The sequence below is a fragment of the Acomys russatus genome, chromosome 26, assembly GCF_903995435.1.
Source record: "Acomys russatus chromosome 26, mAcoRus1.1, whole genome shotgun sequence".
Lineage (NCBI taxonomy): Eukaryota > Metazoa > Chordata > Mammalia > Rodentia > Muridae > Acomys > Acomys russatus.
The window spans coordinates 47,037,572-47,059,132 of NC_067162.1; the positions used below are offsets into that span (position 1 = coordinate 47,037,572).

General features: G+C 54.5%; 2 protein-coding genes across 2 annotated transcripts in view; both read right to left on the bottom strand.

Annotated features, from left to right (window-relative positions):
* Positions 1-303: 303 nt before the first annotated feature.
* On the bottom strand, positions 304-3,372 carry Pabpn1l (PABPN1 like, cytoplasmic). Its single transcript, XM_051169171.1, has 7 exons — positions 3,130-3,372; positions 2,692-2,827; positions 2,328-2,395; positions 1,656-1,762; positions 1,478-1,565; positions 903-1,048; positions 304-343 (listed from the first exon to the last, which is right to left on the bottom strand). Exons 1-7 carry the CDS (start codon positions 3,370-3,372, stop codon positions 304-306), a joined length of 828 nt encoding a protein of 275 aa, XP_051025128.1.
* Positions 3,373-11,441: 8,069 nt separating this feature from the next.
* Cbfa2t3 (CBFA2/RUNX1 partner transcriptional co-repressor 3) overlaps positions 11,442-21,561 on the bottom strand; it is a 48,472-nt gene continuing 38,352 nt past the window's right edge. Inside the window, exons 6-12 of the mRNA XM_051168539.1 lie at positions 19,723-19,904; positions 18,709-18,938; positions 15,958-16,043; positions 15,081-15,279; positions 14,300-14,368; positions 13,386-13,576; positions 11,442-11,996 (exon numbers count right to left, since the gene is read on the bottom strand). Of these exons, the coding sequence (XP_051024496.1) occupies positions 11,727-11,996; positions 13,386-13,576; positions 14,300-14,368; positions 15,081-15,279; positions 15,958-16,043; positions 18,709-18,938; positions 19,723-19,904 (1,227 nt within the window). The 3' untranslated portion in view covers positions 11,442-11,726. The remainder of the gene's footprint in view (positions 11,997-13,385; positions 13,577-14,299; positions 14,369-15,080; positions 15,280-15,957; positions 16,044-18,708; positions 18,939-19,722; positions 19,905-21,561) is intronic.

The window sequence follows — 21,561 nt, forward strand, 5'->3', positions numbered from 1 at the left end:
TCTTAAAATATATTCAAGTTTAATAATAATTTATGTTTTACTAGTAACACACATGGCTATTATTTTTCTTTAAAAGTACTTGAGTATGCCTGCCAACCCAAGCTTACCCTGGGCCTCCCCTCCCACTCCTGCCCTATGCATCTTCTTGCCTTATGCCTTTCCACTGGGACCTGGGGGTCTACAGGTACTCCCAAAGGCCCTTGTGGGCTGCCAGGCTTGAAGACCAGTTTGGAGTAAGTGGGGGACAGCTCTTTACTCCTGACCCAGCTTCTGGTCTCGCTTTGAATTGAACTGGCTATCCTTTCAATATGGTGAAAACCACAGCAAGGCGCGTCCACGGCCCCTGCAGGGAGGGAGTGGGGGACAAAGATAGTTGTTTTCAGAGGGGATAGGGTTGGAAAATGCCAGGGCAAGGGTTAAGGTCACCACCAAGCTGTTCAGGAACTGTGTGGTGGTGGTGGGGCACCTTCTCGGGCTCCCCGCACTCTTGAGGGGATGGCTCCAGGGGAGGAGGGAGGCCAGGGGTTAGAATTTGCCACACCTGGCCCTTGGGCTCAGCAACAGCCTTACTTGGACTCATTAGCCTATGCTTCAGGCCAGAGGGACCTGCTGTGGATCTCACCCTCCATGGCAAGGATGCTTGTCACCTGCAGAGCCCTTGTGACCAGCAAGGAGTAGCCCTACCAGGTAGGGAGGTTACACACAGCCTGTCCAGGCTGGTAGGAACCGTGAGCCCTCAGTCCCTTCCCAAGTGTCCTGACCAGTTACGGTTCATGTGAGGGAACACCAGTCCTTCCTTAGGAAGACCCTGAGCAGGTTGACCATAGCCAGCATCAGGGTCAGGATCCAGGATGCCCACTGTTCACATCTCCAAACTCATACACCCACTTGGACCCACTTACCTGCTCTGTCCATGGAGTCTGGACCGAGGTTTTCGATGGAAGCTACTGTGCGGGAAGGGCGGGGCCCTACTGCCCACGTGTATTCGCCGCAGCCCGCCACGATCTGTGGAGCTGATCCCTGGGAAGTTTGTTCTCTTGGGAAGCACCTGGATGGATGGAACCCATGCCACAGTCCAAGACACTGTTCTGCACCCTTCCAGGGTGGCCTGAAGCCAGGCCCCAGGCTGAGACCAAGGCTTGGGGTTCTTGACCTTGAGATACACATGTAGGCTGAAACTATCCCTCCGCCTTCACTTGGATGCAGCTGTGATCACATGGTACCTGGTTATGACCAGAATCTTCCTGCAGAGGAGTCTGGCTCATCTCCCCAAGCCACGCCCACACCCAAGCCCCGCCCTCCATCTGACTAATGTCCAACCCAGCTAAGATGCCCAAAGAGCCATGCTGGGTGGTTACTCATCCTGGGGCAGGCACTCCAACCTCTCTGAGCCTGCTGAATGATTTGTGAATTAATGTGCAAGCAAAGCTCGGAGGTGGTGGCCCAGAGATGCATGGAGACACCTGGGAAAACATACCTTGATGACCCGACCTCGGAAGGTGCTCTCATCCATGTCCACTGCAGCCTGGACAGAGCTCTGGGCCGCAAACTCTATATATGCATATCTGAGGGAGGATGGAGCAGGCAGTGGTGGGACAAAGAGCGAGTGCCCAGCCGCACCCACACTGCCCAGCCTGCTGTAGCCCTACACTGACCCCTTGGGGTGTCCAGAGAACTTGTCACACAGGATGGTGACCCGGTGAATCGCCCCACAGGGGCTGAAGTAGGCCTCCAGCTCGGCAGCTGACCCTCCGTAGTCCACCTGTCCTCAGAAAAGGTACCTGGGCGTAAGTGTTGCACTCTCTCCAGCCACCTCCTGCTGAGGCGGATGTGGCAGAGAGGGGTTGGAGGGCCCCCCAAGGTTAGTTGGCCCCTGGCTGGGAATGCACTGAGCCTTTATCCCCTCCCTCCCAGGGTTGATCGCTGAGAGACAGTCAAGTGCTTCCTATATGGACAGCTGGTTGTGTCCCAGGTATTAGCTCACGCCAGATGTGCGGGCGGTTTAAAAGCAGTAAATCTCACAGGACTCCCAATTTCAGCTCATGTTGAGAAACCAGAGTGCTTGACCTCCCCTTCAGCTGAGGGGTCAAGGACTGGGCACAACTCACCACCGTGGGGTTTGCCCCGCCTTTCCTCTGCTGCGACTAGCATCAGATCTTCCTTTTTGTCTGGCCTTGGGGACACGAGTTTACAAGCCTACATCCTCCTTCCTCAAGCTCACATCCAGCCCCATCCAGGGACGCCATTGATGGCGTCTGTCCAGCCGAATAACCTAACCGGAGCCAGACGCCACAGGAGGGCTGCGGCTTCCCCTCTCTGTTACTCACATTGCCCACATAGACAGATCTGTGGTCAGCCTCCACGTTTTTCTTAGGGGTCCCAGAGAAGCAGGAGCCTGTAGAGAGAGAACCCCAGGACCAAGAGGAGGGCCTGTTGAGGAGCCCATTCCTCAGGACCCCGGGGAAGGTCACCCATGCTTCCAGGATCACCACACTGTGGATTTGCAAAGCCTGATGCCGTGGAGCAATAGAGAGTGCTCCCTCAATAGTCCGCACACAGCGTCCATGCCGAGTGTTTCTCCATTGAGAGCAGGTGGGGTTTAAGAGTCTTAGCTGAGTGGTCAAGGGCTTAGAAGGACAATTGTCTATCTGCCATCTGGGGACAGGGTCAGCAAGGGTCCCAGGTTCCTACCCACGGCCTCAGGGCTCAGCAGCTGTGTGACCTCAGGCCCCTCTTCCTCTGTGGCCTTTCCCGGTAGGCAGGGTGGCTCTGGCAGGGCCTCAGCATGCTCCATGGCCCACAGCTTTAGCTTGATGGCCTCCAGTTCCTGTTGGCCATCCCACAGTAAGCTGGGATAGGTGGCCTACAGACTCTTCTAGAAATGGAAGGCAGGTGTGGCCACCCAGCCCCAGCAGAGAGCCGTGGCTACTGGAGATGACCTAGATTCGCCCTGTTCTTACTGTAGTCACAGTTCAGGACTAGAAGCTCAGGCCCCAGAAGGCCCTGACACCTCTCCCATCCAGGACAAACTCCCCTAGTCAGAGAGGCCCCTGTGGCCTGAAGCATTGGCCCCTCACCCCACACCCAGGCCCACACCTGCCTCCGTGGATCAGAATGACAGGACACTACCTGGTGGTATACTAGGGACTTGCTGAGGTTCTCCGGCTCCAGCAAGGACAGCAGGAAGCCTGCGTCTTCATTTTCCTCAGCTTCCTTGTCCCTTTCTGTTGCATTTCCAGCCTTTGGCACCAAAGTGGTCTTTTCGTTCCCACCCCAGGCCCCCCAGCCTTGGGCCTCAGGATCTGAGGAGACCGTCTGGAGCCAGGCTTCGGTGGGGGGTTGGAAGAGATCATTGCTTAGGAGGGGCCACATGTTATGTGAGGAGGGCTGGCTGGACAAACCTTCGCTCTTCAGGTCTGCTCACCACTGCAGCTGCAGCTGCCCGCTGGCCCACACTTTTAAATCCTCCCCGTGACCAGCTGCTTCCACTAAAGCATTAAAACATAAGAAGCCCCTCCCAGCTGGGGCTAGGCTGTTGACTAGAGGGGTCAAAGGTTGGCTGTTGACCAGAGGGGTCAAAGGTTGTAGGTCTCCTTTCTGTCCTCTTCGCCAGCTGCACCCCTAAAACATTTAGAGAAGGGTGGATAAGTCAAAGTGGGCCTTACTTACACCAGCTTGGCTATGCTGTGAGCTCACCTGTCCTTTGGTGTGCGCATGTCATGACCATGCCTTTGAAATGATAGGCCCTAATCAACCATCAGATCTTGGTCAAGTTACCTAATTACAGTGGTGAAAGAATAGATTTCAGGGAAGGGTGGTACTGTGGGTGTCTGTATACACCGGGTCAGTTTGAGCAAGGCCCCTGGAGGGCTAAGGGTTCAGGCCTGGGCTCATCCAGGCCAAGGCTCCATGTTTTGCCCTAACCATGAGTTTGCCCCACCCCCACCCCTACCCAGGGCACCTTTTAGATGGGAGCCTATTAAACTCGGGCAGTATTTAGACGGTTGGTTCCTTTGTCACAAGGGAGGCCCAGGCTGAACTGTACCAATCGGGTGACGGATACTTGGCTGATGCAGGCAGGTGCAGCTGTTTCCAGCTCACCTCCCAGGACCGCTGCCAGCCTGCATCCATTTCTCCTTTCCAGGCCTTCCGGAAGCAGGGCAGATCTAGCATATCCCTGGCTTTTGGCTAGACACAGGAGCTGGTGTTTCTCGAGCTTTCTCTGCTGAGCCTTGGGGCCAGCTGTGCATGTCAACGTGACACTAAGAGGTTTCTACAGGGACTTTCAGGTGACTCCACGTCCTTGGATCCATAGCCACACATAAACCCAGCCCCCAGGCTAGCCAGCGGAACCTCCCTGAGAATCTGGGCTGGGATAGGGTTTAGTGAGCTACATTGTTTAAGTGTTGTTTGATGGCTGACACCCAATCCCCCGCCACATCCTTGGGTGGGCAGAGGTGGGGACAGGCAGCCGCGGCTGTCGCAGCTCCAGGAAATGTGGGCTTCTGGCCTCTAGCCTGACTTCTCATGGCCTCACTCTAGTCTCCAAAGGGGCTGAGAACTGTGTCGTGCTTCATGTGGTGGTTGGCGCCTATGCTTACCACTTGGGCCTCTGGGGCAGGAAGATCACAAGTTCCAGGCCAGCTTGGGCTCCAGAGTGAGGTCCTGTCACAAGCAACTCAACAGTAATAAAAACTGCTATGGCTCCCATGCCTCATAAGGGAAGGGCTGTGTGGAATAGTCACGTGACCTGAAATAAAGTAGTGTGAGCAGAGACTGAGTGGCCACTGGCCTCTCCTGAGTCCTGCTCCAGTTGCTTCCCTAGGCCTCCCTGGTAGATGTCCTCTGTCTACGCGGAGAACAAGCTGGCCGCGGAGGACAGGCTAGACAAGTGGTCACTGCTGTCTTTTACCTCTTTGTGAAGCTCTGTTGGGGTCCTACCAAAGTCTTTACTTCCACATGGGAGGTCGGGACATGGCAGGCTGTGTCCAAGCCAAGGCCATGTGGATGGAGCCCAGTCCCTGCTCTGAGCTCAGTGTCTGCAGTGGAAAAACCATGTCACCCTCCACCCCCCCACCCCCCCAATGCTATCCTGAGCTCGCTGACACATCAGGCCCAGTAGGGCTCTAGCCAGGCACCTGGCTTAACCGCCCCCCCCCCCATGCCCTGATGCTGGCCTTCCCAACAAAGCCTTCAAAAATACACTGTGTTCCAAGCTGGGACAGTATTAATGGCAGTCGCTTCCTCCAGGCAGCCTGAAGAAGCACTGTGGCCAGTGTCTGGTTCTAGACAGAGTCCCCTTTAGCCAGGACACAGCTGCCACAGGAACACACTGAGAGATGATGGGTCTCTCTGCTGTGCCACTCTGAGGTCCTCAGTGTTCTCCCAGGTTTTAAGTGTCTCTTGAGTGTTTTATCAGATCCACAGTGTCCCCTTATGTCTTTAGTTTCCTCTAGGTCTCCAGAATTCCCTCAGTGTCCTCTCAGGTCTTCAGTAGCCCTTTAGTGTTCTCTCAGATCCTATGTCACCAGCAAGGCTTCAGTGTCCCTCAGGTGTCAGTGTCCCCCAGGTCTTTAGTGTTCCCCTCAGCCAGGTCCCACGGACTCCCTCACATGGACAGCTCAAAGGACTTGGCCCCAGTGGTAAACCAGTCACTAACCATATGACCCTTGAAACTCAGGGTCATTTTTTGGGGCCCAAGGCTTTCCAGAAGTCCCTAAGGCCCAGCCTTCCAAGATGGGCTCCACTTACCAAGGATATAGCAACAGGTACATGGTGTTGAACACCCCCCCCCATCGCACCACCACCACTTTGTGTGCCCCAAGTCTTCTCTGCTACAATAGAACGCCATACCCACCCTTGTCTGTACATCTTTCAACACGGTGATCGGGTGTGCGCAACAGCCTGGAGGCACAGCAGAGCCTTCATATCAAATGCTCACTTTATTACACAGATGTAATTAACCTGGTCACTGTGTCCATGACCCACAGGGCAAACGTATAGAGTACAGAAGATAGTGGTGGGTGGCAATAGCACAGTACCCAGACACAGGACTGTGGGACAGTCTTTCATGAAGACAGCATCCAGTACTTTCCACCCAGCTCCTGAAGCGGGAAAAGAAATGGAAAAGCAACGGTTCCCCCGGCAGGCTGGGCACCGCCGCTGTGCTCTGGGCCTGACCCTTGGCCCACCCCAGATATGCCGTGAGCTGAGGGCCGCGGGGGCAGGGTTGAGAACTGGGCAGGGAACGGCGGCCTTTGAGGCTATGAGCCGGCCAGACATTGAGTCAGATGCTGCATTCCCGTTTTGGGGTCTGGGATGCTACTCTAAGGACTGAAGGAAAAAGGAACAGAAAACAAGATAGAGCTTTCTAGAGTTTGGGGACTTGTGCAAATTGTCGACTGACTGTCCTGGGCTTTGTCTGTGAGCTGTCTACAGGACTAGACGGTTCCCTGAGCCCAGCTCATCTCAAGTTTCTCTTTGTCTTCTCTTCCTCTTCCCAGCATGATGTTAACCCAGGGGCCTCTCCCCAGCCTTATTTAAGAAACTTCCCTACATGGTAGGAGCTTCAGGAAGAACAAGGAGTTATCAGGGGAGCCTGTGGATGGCCTCAGACACGCAGTAAATACCCCGCCACCATGTGTGCAGCTAGTAGGGCCAGACTGGAGATGTTCAGCTCCAAGCTCCTTGGCATCCTAACAGAGAAGATGGGAATAGTGCTTAAGGGTCCTGAGGAGCAGGGCCTTAAGAGCACTCCTGCCTCAAGGGAGCCCAGCACTGGTTTGCTGTCCTCTTAAGGGCAGACTCCTGAAAAGGACTGCCCCTACTTTCAGGAACATGCTTGCCTAACATAGCCTTTCAGAGCTCTTGAGCAGGTGTGCAGACCTGCTCCCAGCACACATCCTTGACCCTTTCTCTCCCCAGGCAGGTTCAGATGTGTCACGGTTGCCATAAGAACATGTCCAATCTGTCCACAATGCCTGCGGTGGGAACTCATAGGTTTAGAGGTGTCAGGACGTGATGGCGGGGGGAGGGGGCAGAGCACCAAAAGGCAGTGGCCTTATTCTTAGGGCAGCTGTGGCCAGCTCAGGGCAGACAGAGTGGAGGGCATTGGAGGACCTAGTGTTTGGTACCCTGAGGGAGCTGATACTGCTCGGAGTATGGGGAGGGTGTGGGGAGCAGAGGGATGACAGAAAAGATGGACCTAGGGGTGGTTGTGTGGGTGGGACCGGAAGACAGACACAGTAATGGGATGGTGGGGTGGAGAGACAGTTTGGAAGGGTAATGGCCAGGTGGGCCAGGTGGATGAGCAGGTGGATGGATAAGATGGAGGCAGGTGGGCCAAGGTAGGCAGGCTGGGGTAGTTAGGTGGAACGACAGGTGGAGGGAGACAGATGGGTGGAGGTGTACAGGAAGCCGGGTGGGTCAGAGAGACGAACTCAGGAAAGTGTCCATCAGTGAGGTTAGGCTGAGGAGCAGGATAACGGACAGATGACACCAGAGATGGGACTTTGGTGTCAGCCTAATTATTTATTTGGACTAAATGAGGCCTCTGGGGCCCATCCTGATCCCTGCCCACTGTGGCCTTGAGATAATGCTGCCATGCACGGGCCTGTCTGATTTTCATCCTTCTTCCTCATCAGCGACCTCTCAGGTCTTCTGACAGATGTCCCCTTTGACTGACTCCTTCTGGGCCCTCCTGTGGGGGCTGGCTCTTCTCACCTTGGCACTTGTGTCAGGCAGTAGGACCTGAGATGTGGTGTAGTCCAGCCCGCTCTTATATACCTGCGACCACGTGTGGAAGAACTATTGGTCTCTGCTTCTGCACAGACCTGAGGATTGAGCTGAAAAGAGCCCTCTTAGGCAGTCCTCAGGGAGAGGACAGACTGGGCTTGGGGCAGCGCTGGGCAAGGAGATGAGAGGAGGGGTGGGTGTAAGAGGTGGAAGGTCACATGCCAAAAAGTCATAAGGTCACGGGTCAGGGTCTGCGCTGAGCCTTGGGGATCAGAGAGTTCTGCCTGCTACTTGCCCCTCTCCTGCTCAGCCTTCCTAGTTTGGCTTTGGCCTCAGAACAGGAAGTAAAGCTGCCTTTTGATTTGGGGTTTGGTTCATGTTAGACTGTGGCTCCTGGGAGGCAGGGCCTGGCAAGTTGCTCCTAGGTCTATGACTTGGGAGAAGGTAGCAAGGGCTGCTCTCAGCAGGAGTCAGGGACGGAGTTCCACCCTCTGCAGCTCTGTGTAGAGCCCCAGGCAGGCTGTAGGTTGAAAGCAAGGTCATGCTGCGGTGATGGCCACCCAGGGTGCAGGGTGTACCTCCCAAGGAAGAATATTCACTGACCTGCCTCTTTCCAAAGCTGTGAGGTTGTTTGGATCTGCTGTGAGGTCTTTGGATGGCTGGTGCCTGAGTAGAGAACCCACAGCTTTGCCAGGGGCCCTAGCACTTGGCTTGGCAACCCCACCCCCACACCCTTGGACTGTGGGGGAAACTGCTGACATCCAGCCAGAACTCATCAGTATATACAGGGATTCCCTTCTGCTGCTTTGGGGTCTCCCCCCTTCTCTCGTTTGCTCACCTAGCCCTCCACGCCCACCTTAGTGCCACCCTGGTTCTGCAGGTGCTTGACTGCTGAGCTCTTCTGTCGGCCTGCCAACCCTCTCACCCTGGCTGCCTATGATTGCTGGCCAAATCTCACACACAAGGGACTCACTGTGGTCCAATGGCATCTGACAGCTGTCTTAAGGGGATATCCCTCGCAACAGCCAGGGTGTTTACGGGGAGGGGGACAGGAGGGGCTGCTCCGCTGAACCCTAAATATGTAGCCTAGTTCATGGAGACCTATTTGGCTGGGCAGCATTTTGTCGTCCCTAGTGGGCCTCCTTGTTTCTAAGAAGGTGGCTAAGGATGGTAAGGGTGGAGAAGGAAGTATCTGAAACTAAAGCAAACTGGTTGGCCTTCAGGTAAGGGGCCCTCTGCAACCTACCTCAGAATGGCTGGCCTACACAGGAGCAGGCACTCTCAAGTGCTGACACCATGGATGTGGGTTATCAGGGACAACGCCTCAGGACTCCTGGCCCAGACCTCCAGAGACTACACTGCTTAAGTCCAACCTGAAGGCCTAGTTTTGTTCCCCGGCCTCCCCTGCCCCCCCAGCATGGTGCTCACCACCTCCTGTCACCCAGCGCTCTTTCCTACAGATGGCCACTGGCTTGCCCTCCTCCTGGAAGGGCCAAGGATACTGCATGCTGTGGGGTAATAGAGACAAGAAGTACTGCATGAGGTACAGCTGGGATACGGGGTGCAGTCAGGGCTTCCTGAGGCGGGAGGCAGGTCTCTACCAGCACACGGACTCGGTGTTCGCAGGCAGTCGCTCAGGGCAACTGGTCTACTAGAGGCAAGGGTGTGAGACCGTCATGTGTCCTGGCTTCTCTGAAACCCACAAAAAACAAAACAAAACAAAAATAAAAATAAAACAACAACAACAAATCTCTGTGGGCTTGGCGGGCTGCAGCCCCAGGAACTTTCCATGGGATGCGATCTACCTTGGCCTTCAGAGCAAGGGTTGCTGTCAGGCTCTGCTCAGGGTAGCACCAGGGCGACGGTGCCTGACAGGATCCTTCCATATAATGTTTCCTTAAAGACTGAATTTTACAGTTGTGAAGAAACACCAGGCACTAAACAAGCCCGTAGGACCACAGCTCAGATCCCTTCCAAAGTGGTTCCTAAATTTCACATACTTCTGTGGTTTGTCTTAATTTCTTTTTATTTGGCAAACATCTCCTCGGTACTGATGCCGTGGTTGGGACCTCTGTGGAGACTATTTACATTCATATTAAACACACGCTGCACACCTTGCTCTGGGCAGGGCCACCCCCCTGGGCCCAGAGTTCAGGAGCAATCCCCCATATTGCACGCTAGGCCTGCAGCTTGCTGCAGCCACACACATAGGTGGCAGACCTGGACTGTGTCTGCTGTCTCTTTTTGTTTGGTTCAGGCATGAGCCTCCTTCCTTCATTTCCTCCTTGAATCCTTGAGGGAGTCGAGCGGGTGGAGGGCAGGGTGGGCAGACGCTGGAGTGTAGGTGGACAAGCATCACCACCACTCCCAGGGCTGGAGACCGACACGGGGGTATGTACAGCTGGGCTCGAGGCTTCCGGGTGAGGTGAGGGTGGCTGCTGGCTTTTGTGTTTGTATTTTTTTTCCTTTCTTTTCTTTTTTTTTTTTTTTTTTTTTTTTTCTGTAAAAGTTTGAAAGAAATGAGGGTAGCCACAGCAAGACACTGGGGACGGGGTGATGGGGCCAAGATGGAGGTAGGGTGGGAATGAGAGAGCAGAGAGGTAGAGGAGGGAAACCCAAGAAAGCGCGACTCGCTGTCTCCTTAATGCTTTCACAGCAGTCAAGAATCAACCCAAAAGATTGTCACAGTTTCAGTCAGGAATTGTGCTCTCTCTGGGAAGAACACTTTAGCACTTTTTTTTTTCCTCACAAGTGGAAATGAGTTATGAGAAGTCACAGGAGGTGTGGGGACAGATGGTGGCGTCTCCCTTGCATATAGGGGCACATGGATATGGCCTTAGGGTGCGCAAGGCTCACGCTCGTGTTGACTGGGGCTTCTGGATCTGGGGTTGGTTGAGGGTCACGTGGCCTTGCTGCTGACTGCTTTGCCTAGCAAGGATGCTGCCCACTAGTCAAAAAGGAACGAAAGGTTTCTTCACGGCCCCACCCACCAAATCCCAGTATCCCAACACCCCTGACAAAAATCAAAACCAAAGTAAAAGACCAACATCCAAACAAACCCAGGATGGAGAGACCATGAAAAAAAAATACTTTGGCAGTGATAAAAATAAAGATTGGACTTTGATTTCTTGAGTTTGCTTTTTGGATTTCCTTTGGAGTGAGGTGTGTCTGGCATCCTTGGCTGGCTAGCTGGCAAGGTAGTTTACAGGTTTGTTTCTTCTGCTTTAAAAAAAAAAAAAAAACTTTTTGGATTCCTTTTTTCTTTTTCACTTAAAGCCAAAGAGTTTGACACTAAAGAAATAGAACCTGAAACCCAAAAACAAATGCTTCTTGAGTTGGAAACTGAAATTGTTCTTGCCGTCTCTGCTACGCGGGCCATTCCCCCCGGGGTTGGCTGGGTAGAGATTCGCAGTTTCTTCCCTTTCTAACAAGGAATGGGGAGAGCCCCACACAGTCTTCTTTGTCCATTTCTAAGTAGCGTGTTTGCCAACGAAACAAAACAAAATCTCCAAAGAAGTTCTTCACGGAAAAAAAACACCACCAATTAGGCTCCTCTGGTTACAGAGAAAGCCTGTGGACGTCACAAAGGCAGAGGATAGGAGATACAGGGAGAGCCAGGGCAGGGAAACAGAGGGAGACCAAGAAAGACATCAGGAAACAAACAGAGAGGGGGCAGACAGGAACAGAGACAGACACAGAGGGGGCAGACAGCGGCAGAGCTGGCCACACTCGCACCCACAGGTGCCACTGTCTGTAGCTCCGCAGTGGTTTCTGAGGACGCTTGCGAAGAGAGGCTGCAGAGGTCCTGGCAGACCGTGTCAGGTAGCTGAGGCTGCACGGATGCAGTTCCGTTGGGTCTGTGATTTCTTTTGGAGAGAAGCAATAGCAGCAGTGACTCCACACACCGGCTCCAGGCATCTGGTGGGCCACGGTGGGGCCAGGAGGTTGGCAGGGCATGGCGTCCATGGGCTGGGCGTCATCGGATCTGGAGGTCAGCGGGGCACAGCAGCATCCAGTGGGCCTGGTGGGCCTGGAGAGCAGGGGCGAGAGGGCCCCGCTGAGCCGGCTTCGCTGGGGCTGGCAGTGGCATCAGGCTGTCCAGGCAGTGGGTCAGCCACTGCAGCTGCGGGGCCCTGCAGACTCTGGCCACACACGTGGTGATGCTTCTCCCAATCCTTGTGTTGACAGAAGGACCCACAGTAGCGTGCGGCATTGCAGCCGCTACAAGTCTCGCTGGCCTTGCGCCCGCAGTTCCAGCAGCTCTGGATGTGGAGGAGGGCAAAGGAGATGGTCAGAATGGGACAGACTCCACGTGCCCAGACATCCTGCCCACTGCTGAAAAGGAGTGTGTGTGTGTGTGTGTGTGCGCGCGCGTGCGCGTGGCAGGCGAGAGCTGCTAAGACCCAGTTAGGGTTGCACTCAGGAAGAACAAACAACTTGAGAGCCCCTGGAGGCAACTGAACTGTCGAGACAGTCACTGGGTGCTCGACCAGGCTAACCCTTTTTGACTATATTTCTCTGAGGGGATGGATGCCTGGAGATCCCTGGAAGGTGGCTGGGCTGTGGGACTGGGAGGCTGCCCCTGCTTCGGGAGTCAAAGCCCACTTCTTGTCTCTACTTAGCCTCTATTTAACATCTGAAGTCTCTGGCCTCACCACTGACTGCTGGTCCTCAGCTGACGCAGCTCCACTCACACAGGCCTTGCTTGATGGTTCTTTAAGCCCCTTCCCCAGGTCTGCTCAGATGTCACACCTAGTGAGGTACTGTCCTTACCCCCAAATACTCAACACTCTGGTTGGCTCTTTGTCCATCTCCCCACAGCTCTGAGATCCTATGTATGTTTGTGTGCATGTGTACATGTGTATGTAAGTACATATGTGCATGCATGTGAGGACAACATCTGGTATCATTTCTGACTTATTTTCTGACTTTCTGGTATTATTTCTGACTTATGTCCACTTTATTTTAAGAGAGTCTCAAAAAAAAAAAAAAAAAAGAGTCTCTCATCGGCTTAGAACTTAGATCTACCGGGCTTTGTCTCCCCCAGTGTTGGAGACCCAGCTTTTTCTTTCTCCTTGCTGTCCTGCCAACCAAACATTAGGGGCTGAGGAAAGTATCCTTCTTTGCCCACCCTGCTGGATGGAGCACAGTGCCCAGGCATCCGGGCGCACAAGGTCAGAGCTCTCATGGCTTCTCCTTCCTGTTCAGTGAGCATCTGCGGGTGTGCCAGAAGCTGCGGCAGGCCCTGGGGTCCTGAAAAGTCTCCTTAACCCTCTTGCTTTTACAAGTTAAAGGCAGAGGGTCTGGCATCAACAGGCTTCAGTGGAATATGGGCTCCAACACATGCCAGGCCCCAGATAAGCCACTGCTCCCAGGACCTTTGATTACTGCTACTGCAGGTTGGGAGGGCCTGAGGGACACCTTACCAGTCCTCATGTGCCTCTGTATATACTGCCAATAGGTGCTGAACGGACTGCTTGCTTGCTTGCCTATGCCACCTGTGGCAATTATGACCAGTGAGAGCAGAGAGCTCATGTGGCCTAGAGGTTGCACAGGTGTAGTGTTCCAACCCAGGTTTGGTCAGCCCATAGACTACCATGCACCCGAAGGCAGAGATGGAGTGTAGTGTAGGTGGAGGACAGTGACCCTACCTCGCTGGAGTCCTCTTGTTGGTTGATGACAGTCAGGGCATCCTCCGAAGCCTGCCGCTTGGCCTCAGCCAGGGCTCGTTCCATCTTAGCACGCTCTGTGGTGATGAGTTCATGCGCTTTGCGCTCCGCATCAGACACAGCTTTCTGTAGCTCCGACATAGCCTGGCGTTTCACCTCATTCACGGCCTCTTCTGCGAAGCACAGAGGTAGAGCGGTGCTCACACTGGCCAGTGGTCACCCAGGCGAGCTCCCCTGGGGTTCTGGACCCTCTGCACCCACAACTTGGGTGGGAGCCCAAATGTGGTTATGTGCACACATGCATGCCGGCCATACACCGTGTGTGTGCACACAAAGGCAGAAGTTGATGAACCCACACCTCTGCTTAAAGGTTCTATGGGTGAGTCATGAATACGTGTGTGAATATGTGTGCAACCCTGGTCATGAGGGATGGAGCTGTGGGCAAAACTTCCCCAAAATTCAACCTCCACCTGCCAAGGTCATGGTTCTCACTGTGGTGTGCATCCTCAGAGTGTGAGGGCCAGTCCCCACCCACAGTAAGACCCAGCAGGTTCTGGTAGTGTCCAGGATCCTGTTCTAACAGGCTTCAGGCAAGGCGCTGCTGTTAAGGGATCTGCTCCTTGGCTCTGCTTGGGCCTATCCATGGGGAGCCAGAAGGAGGCTATGTGAACCCTGGTTATAAGTGTCTGATATTCCCCTGCCCGTCCGTGTGTGTGTGTGTGTGTGTGTGTGTGTGTGTGTGTGTGTGTGTGTGTGTGTGAGCGTGCACACATGCGTTTTGTGTAACCCCTATGTGCTGCCCAATGTGTAAGTCCATAAACTGCATGGGGAGTCCATGTGAATCACAGACACTTCTTAAGGTTGCCCCCAGGGTCTGTCCCTGTAGCCTTACTCACCAGCTTTCCTCCAGATCTCCTCAGGCATATAGCCAGAGAGGGTCCTGGGCATGAAATCCCGGTGAACATCTGAAACCAGGAGGTGGGGCACAGCGTTATACACAAAGTGGGGTCACCGGCTGCCTTCTTCAACACTGGGTTCCCTTCTGGCCAGGACTTGAAGGCAAGGAGTATTTTTCTTTTTCTTTTTCTTTTTTTTTTTTTTTTTTTTTTTGGTTTTTCGAGGCAGGGTTTCTCTGTGTAGCCTTGGCCATCCTGGACTCACTTTGTAGACCAGGCTGACCTCGGAACTCACAGCGATCCGCCTGCCTCTGCCTCCCGAGTGCTGGGATTAAAGGCGTGCGCCACCACGCCTGGCTGTATTTTTCTTTTTACCCATGGGAAAGAGAGCTTCACATGCCACCATGGGAATGGTTGGGGGATGGGGAGACCTGGAGTGGCATGCTCTGTAGGCAGTGCACATGGATTCAGGCTGGGAGCTGGGCATGTCCTGGGACTCCCCTCATCTCTGAGGTCACCACTGTGGTGGATGGATAAATAGAAGCCCCTAGGTGCCACACCTCCTACCAGAACACGGGAAGTCCTGATGCCCAAGCTGGCCAGGCGTATCTTTTTGCAGTGAAAAAAGCCCACCCTCTTTTCCAAGCGAAGCTCTCTGTTTAAGTAAGGGCAGGCTGTTGCTAGCTTTGTGGGGAACCAGTGGCATCCTATAGATAGAGACTGTGTAGGGGGGCTGGCAACCCCCCACTACAGTTTCTCCATGTTCTGCCTTAATACACACCTAACTGAGACCCCTCAGGACCATTGCAGCTGTTGAGGGACCGGGCAGAGGTGGGGGTGGGGCCTTTCTTCCCTTCCTCAGAGTCACTGTAGCACCGAATCCAGTGGTTGAGTTCCTCTCGGTCGGCCTCCTGGCACCGGCGCAGCACGGTGAGGGATCGCCGAGTCTTCTCCACCATATCCATGATGCAGTTCAGGAGCTGCAGGCAGGTGGCAGGGCCTTCAGTACGTTGGAACCGGGGCTGTGGCCAGATGTGGCCATCCAACATGGAAGGGGTGGTCAGGGAGCCAGCTCACCATCCCTGAAGGCAGGGCACAGAAATCTACCTTGGCTCCCCCCACAAACAGTGATGTGTCTCCCAGTGCCTGTGGGCACCCAACTTGAATGGGAGCTTCGTTGGATGTAGGGTAGGGGCTTGGGGTCTTCCCTTTAAAACTCTTGAGAGCAACCCGCTTTGGGAGCATTGCCAAGAAAGGATCGTGTAAGGGGACACATTTCAGGATGCATGGTGGTCAGAGGAACAGGGTTCCTAGGAACATCAAGACATGGTCCACCCGGCCTACCACAAAGATGTCCCACACCACTGGGGCTCTAGTCTGCAAGAACCTCCAAGCAGGACTTAGAGGAGGAGGAAGGGCCTGTCTGCATGGTTCAGCATCCTTGAGTCTACTCTTTCACAGCACCCTGACAGGTCAGCAGTGGACAAGGATGCTCAAAGGGACAGGCAGCAGCAGGCACTCAGGTGGGTCCTGCCAGGAGATGCTGAACCCAGAGAAGCCCAAACTCACTGTTGCTCCCCACCCCCAGCCTCAGGCTCCCGAGCTGTGCAGACATTCTGGGAGTCACAGGGGCCCAGCAACCCCAGCTGGACACTCACACTGTTGAGGTGTTTCCACTCTTCTGCCCACTCACGCTCTGTGAGCCTGTGGTCAATCACTTCTTCTTGTCGAGACGCAGGCATGCCTGCAGAAAGGGCGATCGATGCACACTCAGGCTCCCCATGCAGGTGCCAAGCCCTACCCTGGCCCATAACCAAGCCAACCTGGATCTCAGGCCCCGCCACTACTTGCAAGTGCCTCCCACTTCCTACCCTCAGGGGCCTCAGAAATAGGTTAAAACACTTGTCTGGGCTGGAGAGATGGCTCCGAGGTTAAGAGCATTGCCTGTTCTTACAAAGGTCCTGAGTTCAATTCCCAGCAACCACGTGGTGGCTCACAACCATCTATAATGAGATCTGGTGCCCTCTTCTGGCATGGAGGCACACATGCAAGCAAAACACTGTATACATAGTAAATAAACTTCAAAACCAAAACCAAAACCAAACCGCTTGTCCTCCCTGGTGCAGCCTCAACTACCCATTCCCTTCCTACTAGCCTTGTAATCTAGCTCCTCTTGCTGTTCGGATGCCCATTTTTGATAAGTGGCTCTAGCTAGATTCACTTTAAAGGTCTGTCTTACCATGGCCCGACAAACTCGGGGCCTCCGTGCAGCTGCTCAGTTTACGTGTGTTTATGACTTCCTCTCAGATATGTCTATTCCTATGCATTCCTCAAAGTCCAGGGCCCCTCTGCAGCTGCAGTCTTTGGAATTCCTCAGGCCATGTGTGTTTCTGGCCTCTAGGTACAAGATGTCCCTGTTTACTCTCGCCTACCCACCAACCCCTGACTATCGGCTCCATAGAGAAAGACGGTGTGTGCTGTTTAGCCCTGTGTCCTCAGGCTGAACTCTGGCCTGGGTGTTTACCAGTCACAAGCGTGGTCTTGGAAACAGATCTACTGGCATCAGGGTCAGACGAAGCAGCAAGCCAGGATGGCTCAATCGCCATGGGATCCCCAGGCCCTTCTCTTACCACTCCCTGCCTCAGTTTCCTGGCCCTGCCTAGTTACTGCATAGTAGGGAGTTTGAAAAGAGAGCTCCAAGCTGACCTGGCAAACTTAAAGGGGTGTTCCCAAGCAGCGCTCGGTGCTAACCACTGTTCCCTTCGCTCTGCCCTGACCTTGGAGAGAAGGTCCTTTTCCCCATAGAACAGACAAGAAAACTGAGGGTGGTGAAGGGTCATGTCTGTCCATGGTTACCAGGCAGTAAGTGGAGGAGGCAGAAGCAGTGTATGGTGAAAGGCCAGTCTGGATCTGTAACCTTGGGAATGACCAAATGGGGTGTGGGTTGCCACTGACTGGGACATGAGGGACATGATGATCGTCCTGTCTTAGTTTTCCTGCAATGTCAAATACTTCCACTGTGGTAACCGAGACCGTGCAGGTGACCTGGCGCCAGTCCAGACTTCCCGAAGCACCGAGCCTCCCTTTTAAGTGGCCATCAGCGCCTAAGGACCTCCTAGTACCCTAACCTGAAATGCCTCCCTTGAGTTGCAGAAGGGCAGGCAGGGAGTGGCTGCAGCCGTCATCCAGCACCCTCTCTGGCTGCCCACGAGGGGCCTGTGCCAACGCCCAAACTAAAATAGAGGCTGCGATCTGTGCGACAGCTGGCGTTTATTTTTGCATTAGCAGAAGCGGGTGGGAATTAGCACCTGCCTGACCCGGCTGTGGCGAGCCAGACACTGTCACCTGCTGCCTAGGCCCAGGCCCTGGAAGCTCCTACCGCGTGGGGGTAGGGAAAGGCCTCTGCTGACCCTGCTTGGGACCCTGTAGATGTCCTGAGTGACCCTGGATGGTCGTTTCTACCATCCCCATGCAACACACTAGGGTGTGACAGGGTTGGCCACCTCTGCAGAGGAGATTGGGGCTAGGCAGGTGTGGCTGTGACCATCCACTGCTGTTCCCACTTGCACTCTTTTTTTTTTTTTTTTTTTTTTTGAGACAGGGTTTCTCTGTGTAGCCTTGGCTGTCCTAGGCTCGCTTTGTAGACCAGGCTGGCCTCGAACTCACAGATCCGCCTGCCTCTGCTTCCCGAGTGCTGGGATTAAAGGCATGCGCCACGACGCCCAGCCCCACTAGCATTCTTTGAGCCTCAGTTTCCTTTGAGGCATGGGTACAGGCTGAGAAGTGACAGAGTGCAAGTTCAGTGGGATGTGCTCTGTGTCAGCTGCTGTCCCTGTCACCAGGGACTGGGCCTTAGAGTGTGGTGTGTGCCAGGTGCTCTGTCAATACGCCTGTCCCCATATGATTCCTATTCTGGTAAAGGACGATATCGAGGCACATGGAGCTCACGTGGCCCATTTAAGGGTCACATCGGGATTCAAGGAAAGCGAGGCAGTCCTGCTGGTAGGCTTGACTTTGGTTACTTTAACCTCAGGCTGCCCAGCACAGGAGGGTGGTAGAGGCTGGATCCAAGGATAGGGTCCTCTGCCCTAGTGCCGTTCTGTGTGAGAAGAGGGGCGACTTGTCTCTGGAAGGGGCAAGTCAGGCTACAATGGGCACTGGGTTGGCTACTGGCTTATACCTAGTTCCTTATTGGACACATGAGGTAGTGCTGACAGCTTCAGTGTCTTCTACTAAAGCATTGGTACAGGCAGCTGCTGACTGAACCCCCAAATAAATGCACATAAACTCTCTCCAACACCAGCACATGCAGGCTTATACATGCTTGCAGGCTCATGGACACACAGGGGCTCACATGCTCACTCCGTGTTCAGACCTCAAGCGGTCGACGGTGTTCTCACATGGCTTACCAAGGGGCCGATGGCGTTCTCGCAGCTCTCGGGGATCAGGATGTCGGTAGGAGTCCCGGAAGTGGTGAGCGATGGCCATGTCCTCCAGGCGATAGTGTGGGGGTGGGGGCGGCGTAGGGTGGGGCAACCCATTGCTGGGGCTGCAGCGCTGGGCGGGGTTCAGGGTGCAGGACCGCTTACTGAGGTGGTCGGGGTGCAGAGGGTCCCGGTCTGACCCATTCTCTTTGGTCCTGACCAAGAAAAGAGGTGGCCAGTGGCTATCAACCCCAGTGTTGGACAGAGAGTAGTGATAGGTGTGAGGAGAGACAGTTAGGGCAGAGGCAGAAACTCAGAGGAGCCCCCACTAGGTTTTGGTCTCCCACTCTGACCTCCTCTGGGGGCTCCTAATGGAGAATGGGGAGATGGAGACATCCAGGGTCCCATGGCCAGGTTGGTCCCCACTGTGGTACAGTAGTAGGACCAGTACCTTTGTGGCCAGTCAAGGGGTTCAGTCCAGCCCAGCCACCATGGGCCCTAGGCTCCAGGTCAGTCAGGGTCTACGAATAGCACAAAGAAAAATAAGTTCTAGTGGACAGACCCTTCCTGAGCTTCTGTCCTCCAGGGATGCCAGAGACCCCGGGTGCACAGCTCAACAGAGTACGTAGGGTATGCTGCAGAACTCAGTGTAGCCAGCACATCAGCCCACCCCTGCAGCACTATATCAGCCCTGCTACAGACAACAGACCGGGTCAGCTGTCTGGCAGAGAGCTGCGGCAGAGTCCGATGGGCAGGAAGAGGCCACCTTGGGTCACCTCCCTGTCTTGTAAATTTGTGAAAGAGTTCTTACTTTTTAAAAAAATTTACTTATTTATTGTAAGCAAGTGCTTTATCTACAGAAGAGGGCATCAGATCACATTATAGATGGTTGTGAGGCACCATGTGGTTGCTGGGACTTGAACTCAGGACCTCTGGAAGAGCAGGCAGAACTCTTAACCACTGAGCCATCTCTCCAGTCCCTGTGAAAGGGGTTCTCACCTGTCAGGTGTTCTCCTCTTGCCATTCTCGTTGACTTCCAGCAGGAGCTCAGAAGAGTCGACTGGGGAGGTGGCGCTGGCATCCAGCAGCAGTTGCTCATGCTGGGCCAGGTACTGGGCAGGCGTCTGCTTGGCCAGGCGGGCACAGTGCAGGAGCTCTCGCTGCAGCAGTGGAAGATTGGCCTGTGGGCAGGACAGGAGGAGCCTGAGGCACAGCTGACTGCCAGCTTTGTGTGTGTGTGAGGGGGTGCAAGCCCACAAACCCTGCTCACCGCAGACAGCCCGGGGCTGCCCCTGTGTGACTCAGGACTGCTCCGGGTCCCATAGGTTCTGTTATCCTTCCAACAACACTGTGAAAAATGCCAGGCCTGTGCCCCACAGGATACACAGCAATGTGGGGACTTTTAGATCACCATGCTACCTGTCAGAGTGCTATCTGCAGCAAATATTCCTTATCTGTGTCCTGTCTAAGCAGGTACCATGTCATCCTTGGCACAGAGAAGCAGGGTTCAGAGAGAGCCAAGCAATGAAACACACATACGCACGCACGCCCGCACGCCCGCATGCACAGCAGGGAGGGAGGGAGGGAGAGAGCTGTAAGCTGAACCTGACTGCTACAGGGTCTCTGCCCTAGCCTCCAACACGCATCGGCCAGAAACCCCACAGAACCAGCTCCTCCCTTCCCATTGTCTCTCCCTTTCCAGCCCCAGCCCTGAGCAAAGCTCACAGCTGGAACTTGGACATCAGTGCCTGCCTTCTGCAGCCATGTAGCTCTGAGCACGTGGGGGCGGGGTGTATGACCTTCACGAACCCCAGCCTCAGTCATGACATTCCAACTCATTCTCTAACCGCGTGAACTTCACCCTAGGGCTGGGCCAGCGTCTCTGGGCGTGCACGGCTGGTGGCCAACCTCTCTAGAGCCACTGGGGCCCAGTGGCAGGCTCTTGGGAAGGGGAGAGCCAGCAGCTCTAAGATTTTGTAAATAAATACAATCCACAACTTTCCCATGCGGTCCAAAGCTGCCAGGGCAGCCGTCTCCAGCCTCCGCCTCCTCAGCCTCTGTTGGCGCATCCACCCAGCCCGTCGGGCAGCCGATGCATTTCTGTTGAGCAGTATGGCTGCCAGGCTTGTTTTTCTGTTTGGATAGCTGAACGGGGGCCAGCCCACCATCTGCCGACCACGTCAGAGGCATGAGCTAGGATGAGGTCCTGGGAGGTCTCAGTAGCCCAGAGTCTCTTCCCTCGCCAGTCCCCCACCCACCCTGTCCTCTCCTTGGCCAGCATGGCGGGGGCGGGGGCTGGGCACGAGCACCATCTGGTTGCTGTTAGGGTGGGGAAACATCTGGGGTCCTGGCCATCTGGGGCTGTCTGGGAGCTGGAGCCTTGGGTGGGGTGGCTTCTGAAAAGCCCCACTGTCCAGCTACATGAGGACGGATGCAGGACAGAGCGGAGGGGATCAGGTAGCATAGTCCAGATACACAGCTGGGGATACAGGACCACTGCTCACCCAGAAAGAGTTAAGTCCTCATTCTTTCTCAGAAGTCCCAGGCATCATTCAGAGGACAAACTGAGCTGGTCTCAGGGCACCCTGGGCCTCAACTTCACTTGGCATGGAGATCTTTTTAAAAAGTTATTTATTATTATGTATACAGTGCTCTGCCTGCATGCACACCTGCAGGCCAGAAGAGAGCATCAGATTACATTATAGATGGTTGTGAGCCACTATGTGGTTGCTGGGAATTGAACTCAGGACCTCTGAAAGAGCAGTCAGTGCCCTTAACCGCTGAGCCATTTCTCCAGCCCCTACATGGAGATTTTGATGCCCAGAAAAATCTAAACCC

Bases quoted from the DNA above. Each gene is read 5' to 3' on its own strand.
- Pabpn1l (XM_051169171.1), bottom strand. From the start codon at position 3,372: ATGTGGCCCCTCCTAAGCAATGATCTCTTCCAACCCCCCACCGAAGCC. The intron at 2,828-3,129 runs GTAGTGTCCTGT...GATGGCCAACAG, and splicing joins AGTCCCTAGTATACCACCAG to GAACTGGAGGCCATCAAGCT. The intron at 2,396-2,691 runs GTAGGAACCTGG...CTCTCTCTACAG, and splicing joins GCTGAGCCCTGAGGCCGTGG to GCTCCTGCTTCTCTGGGACC.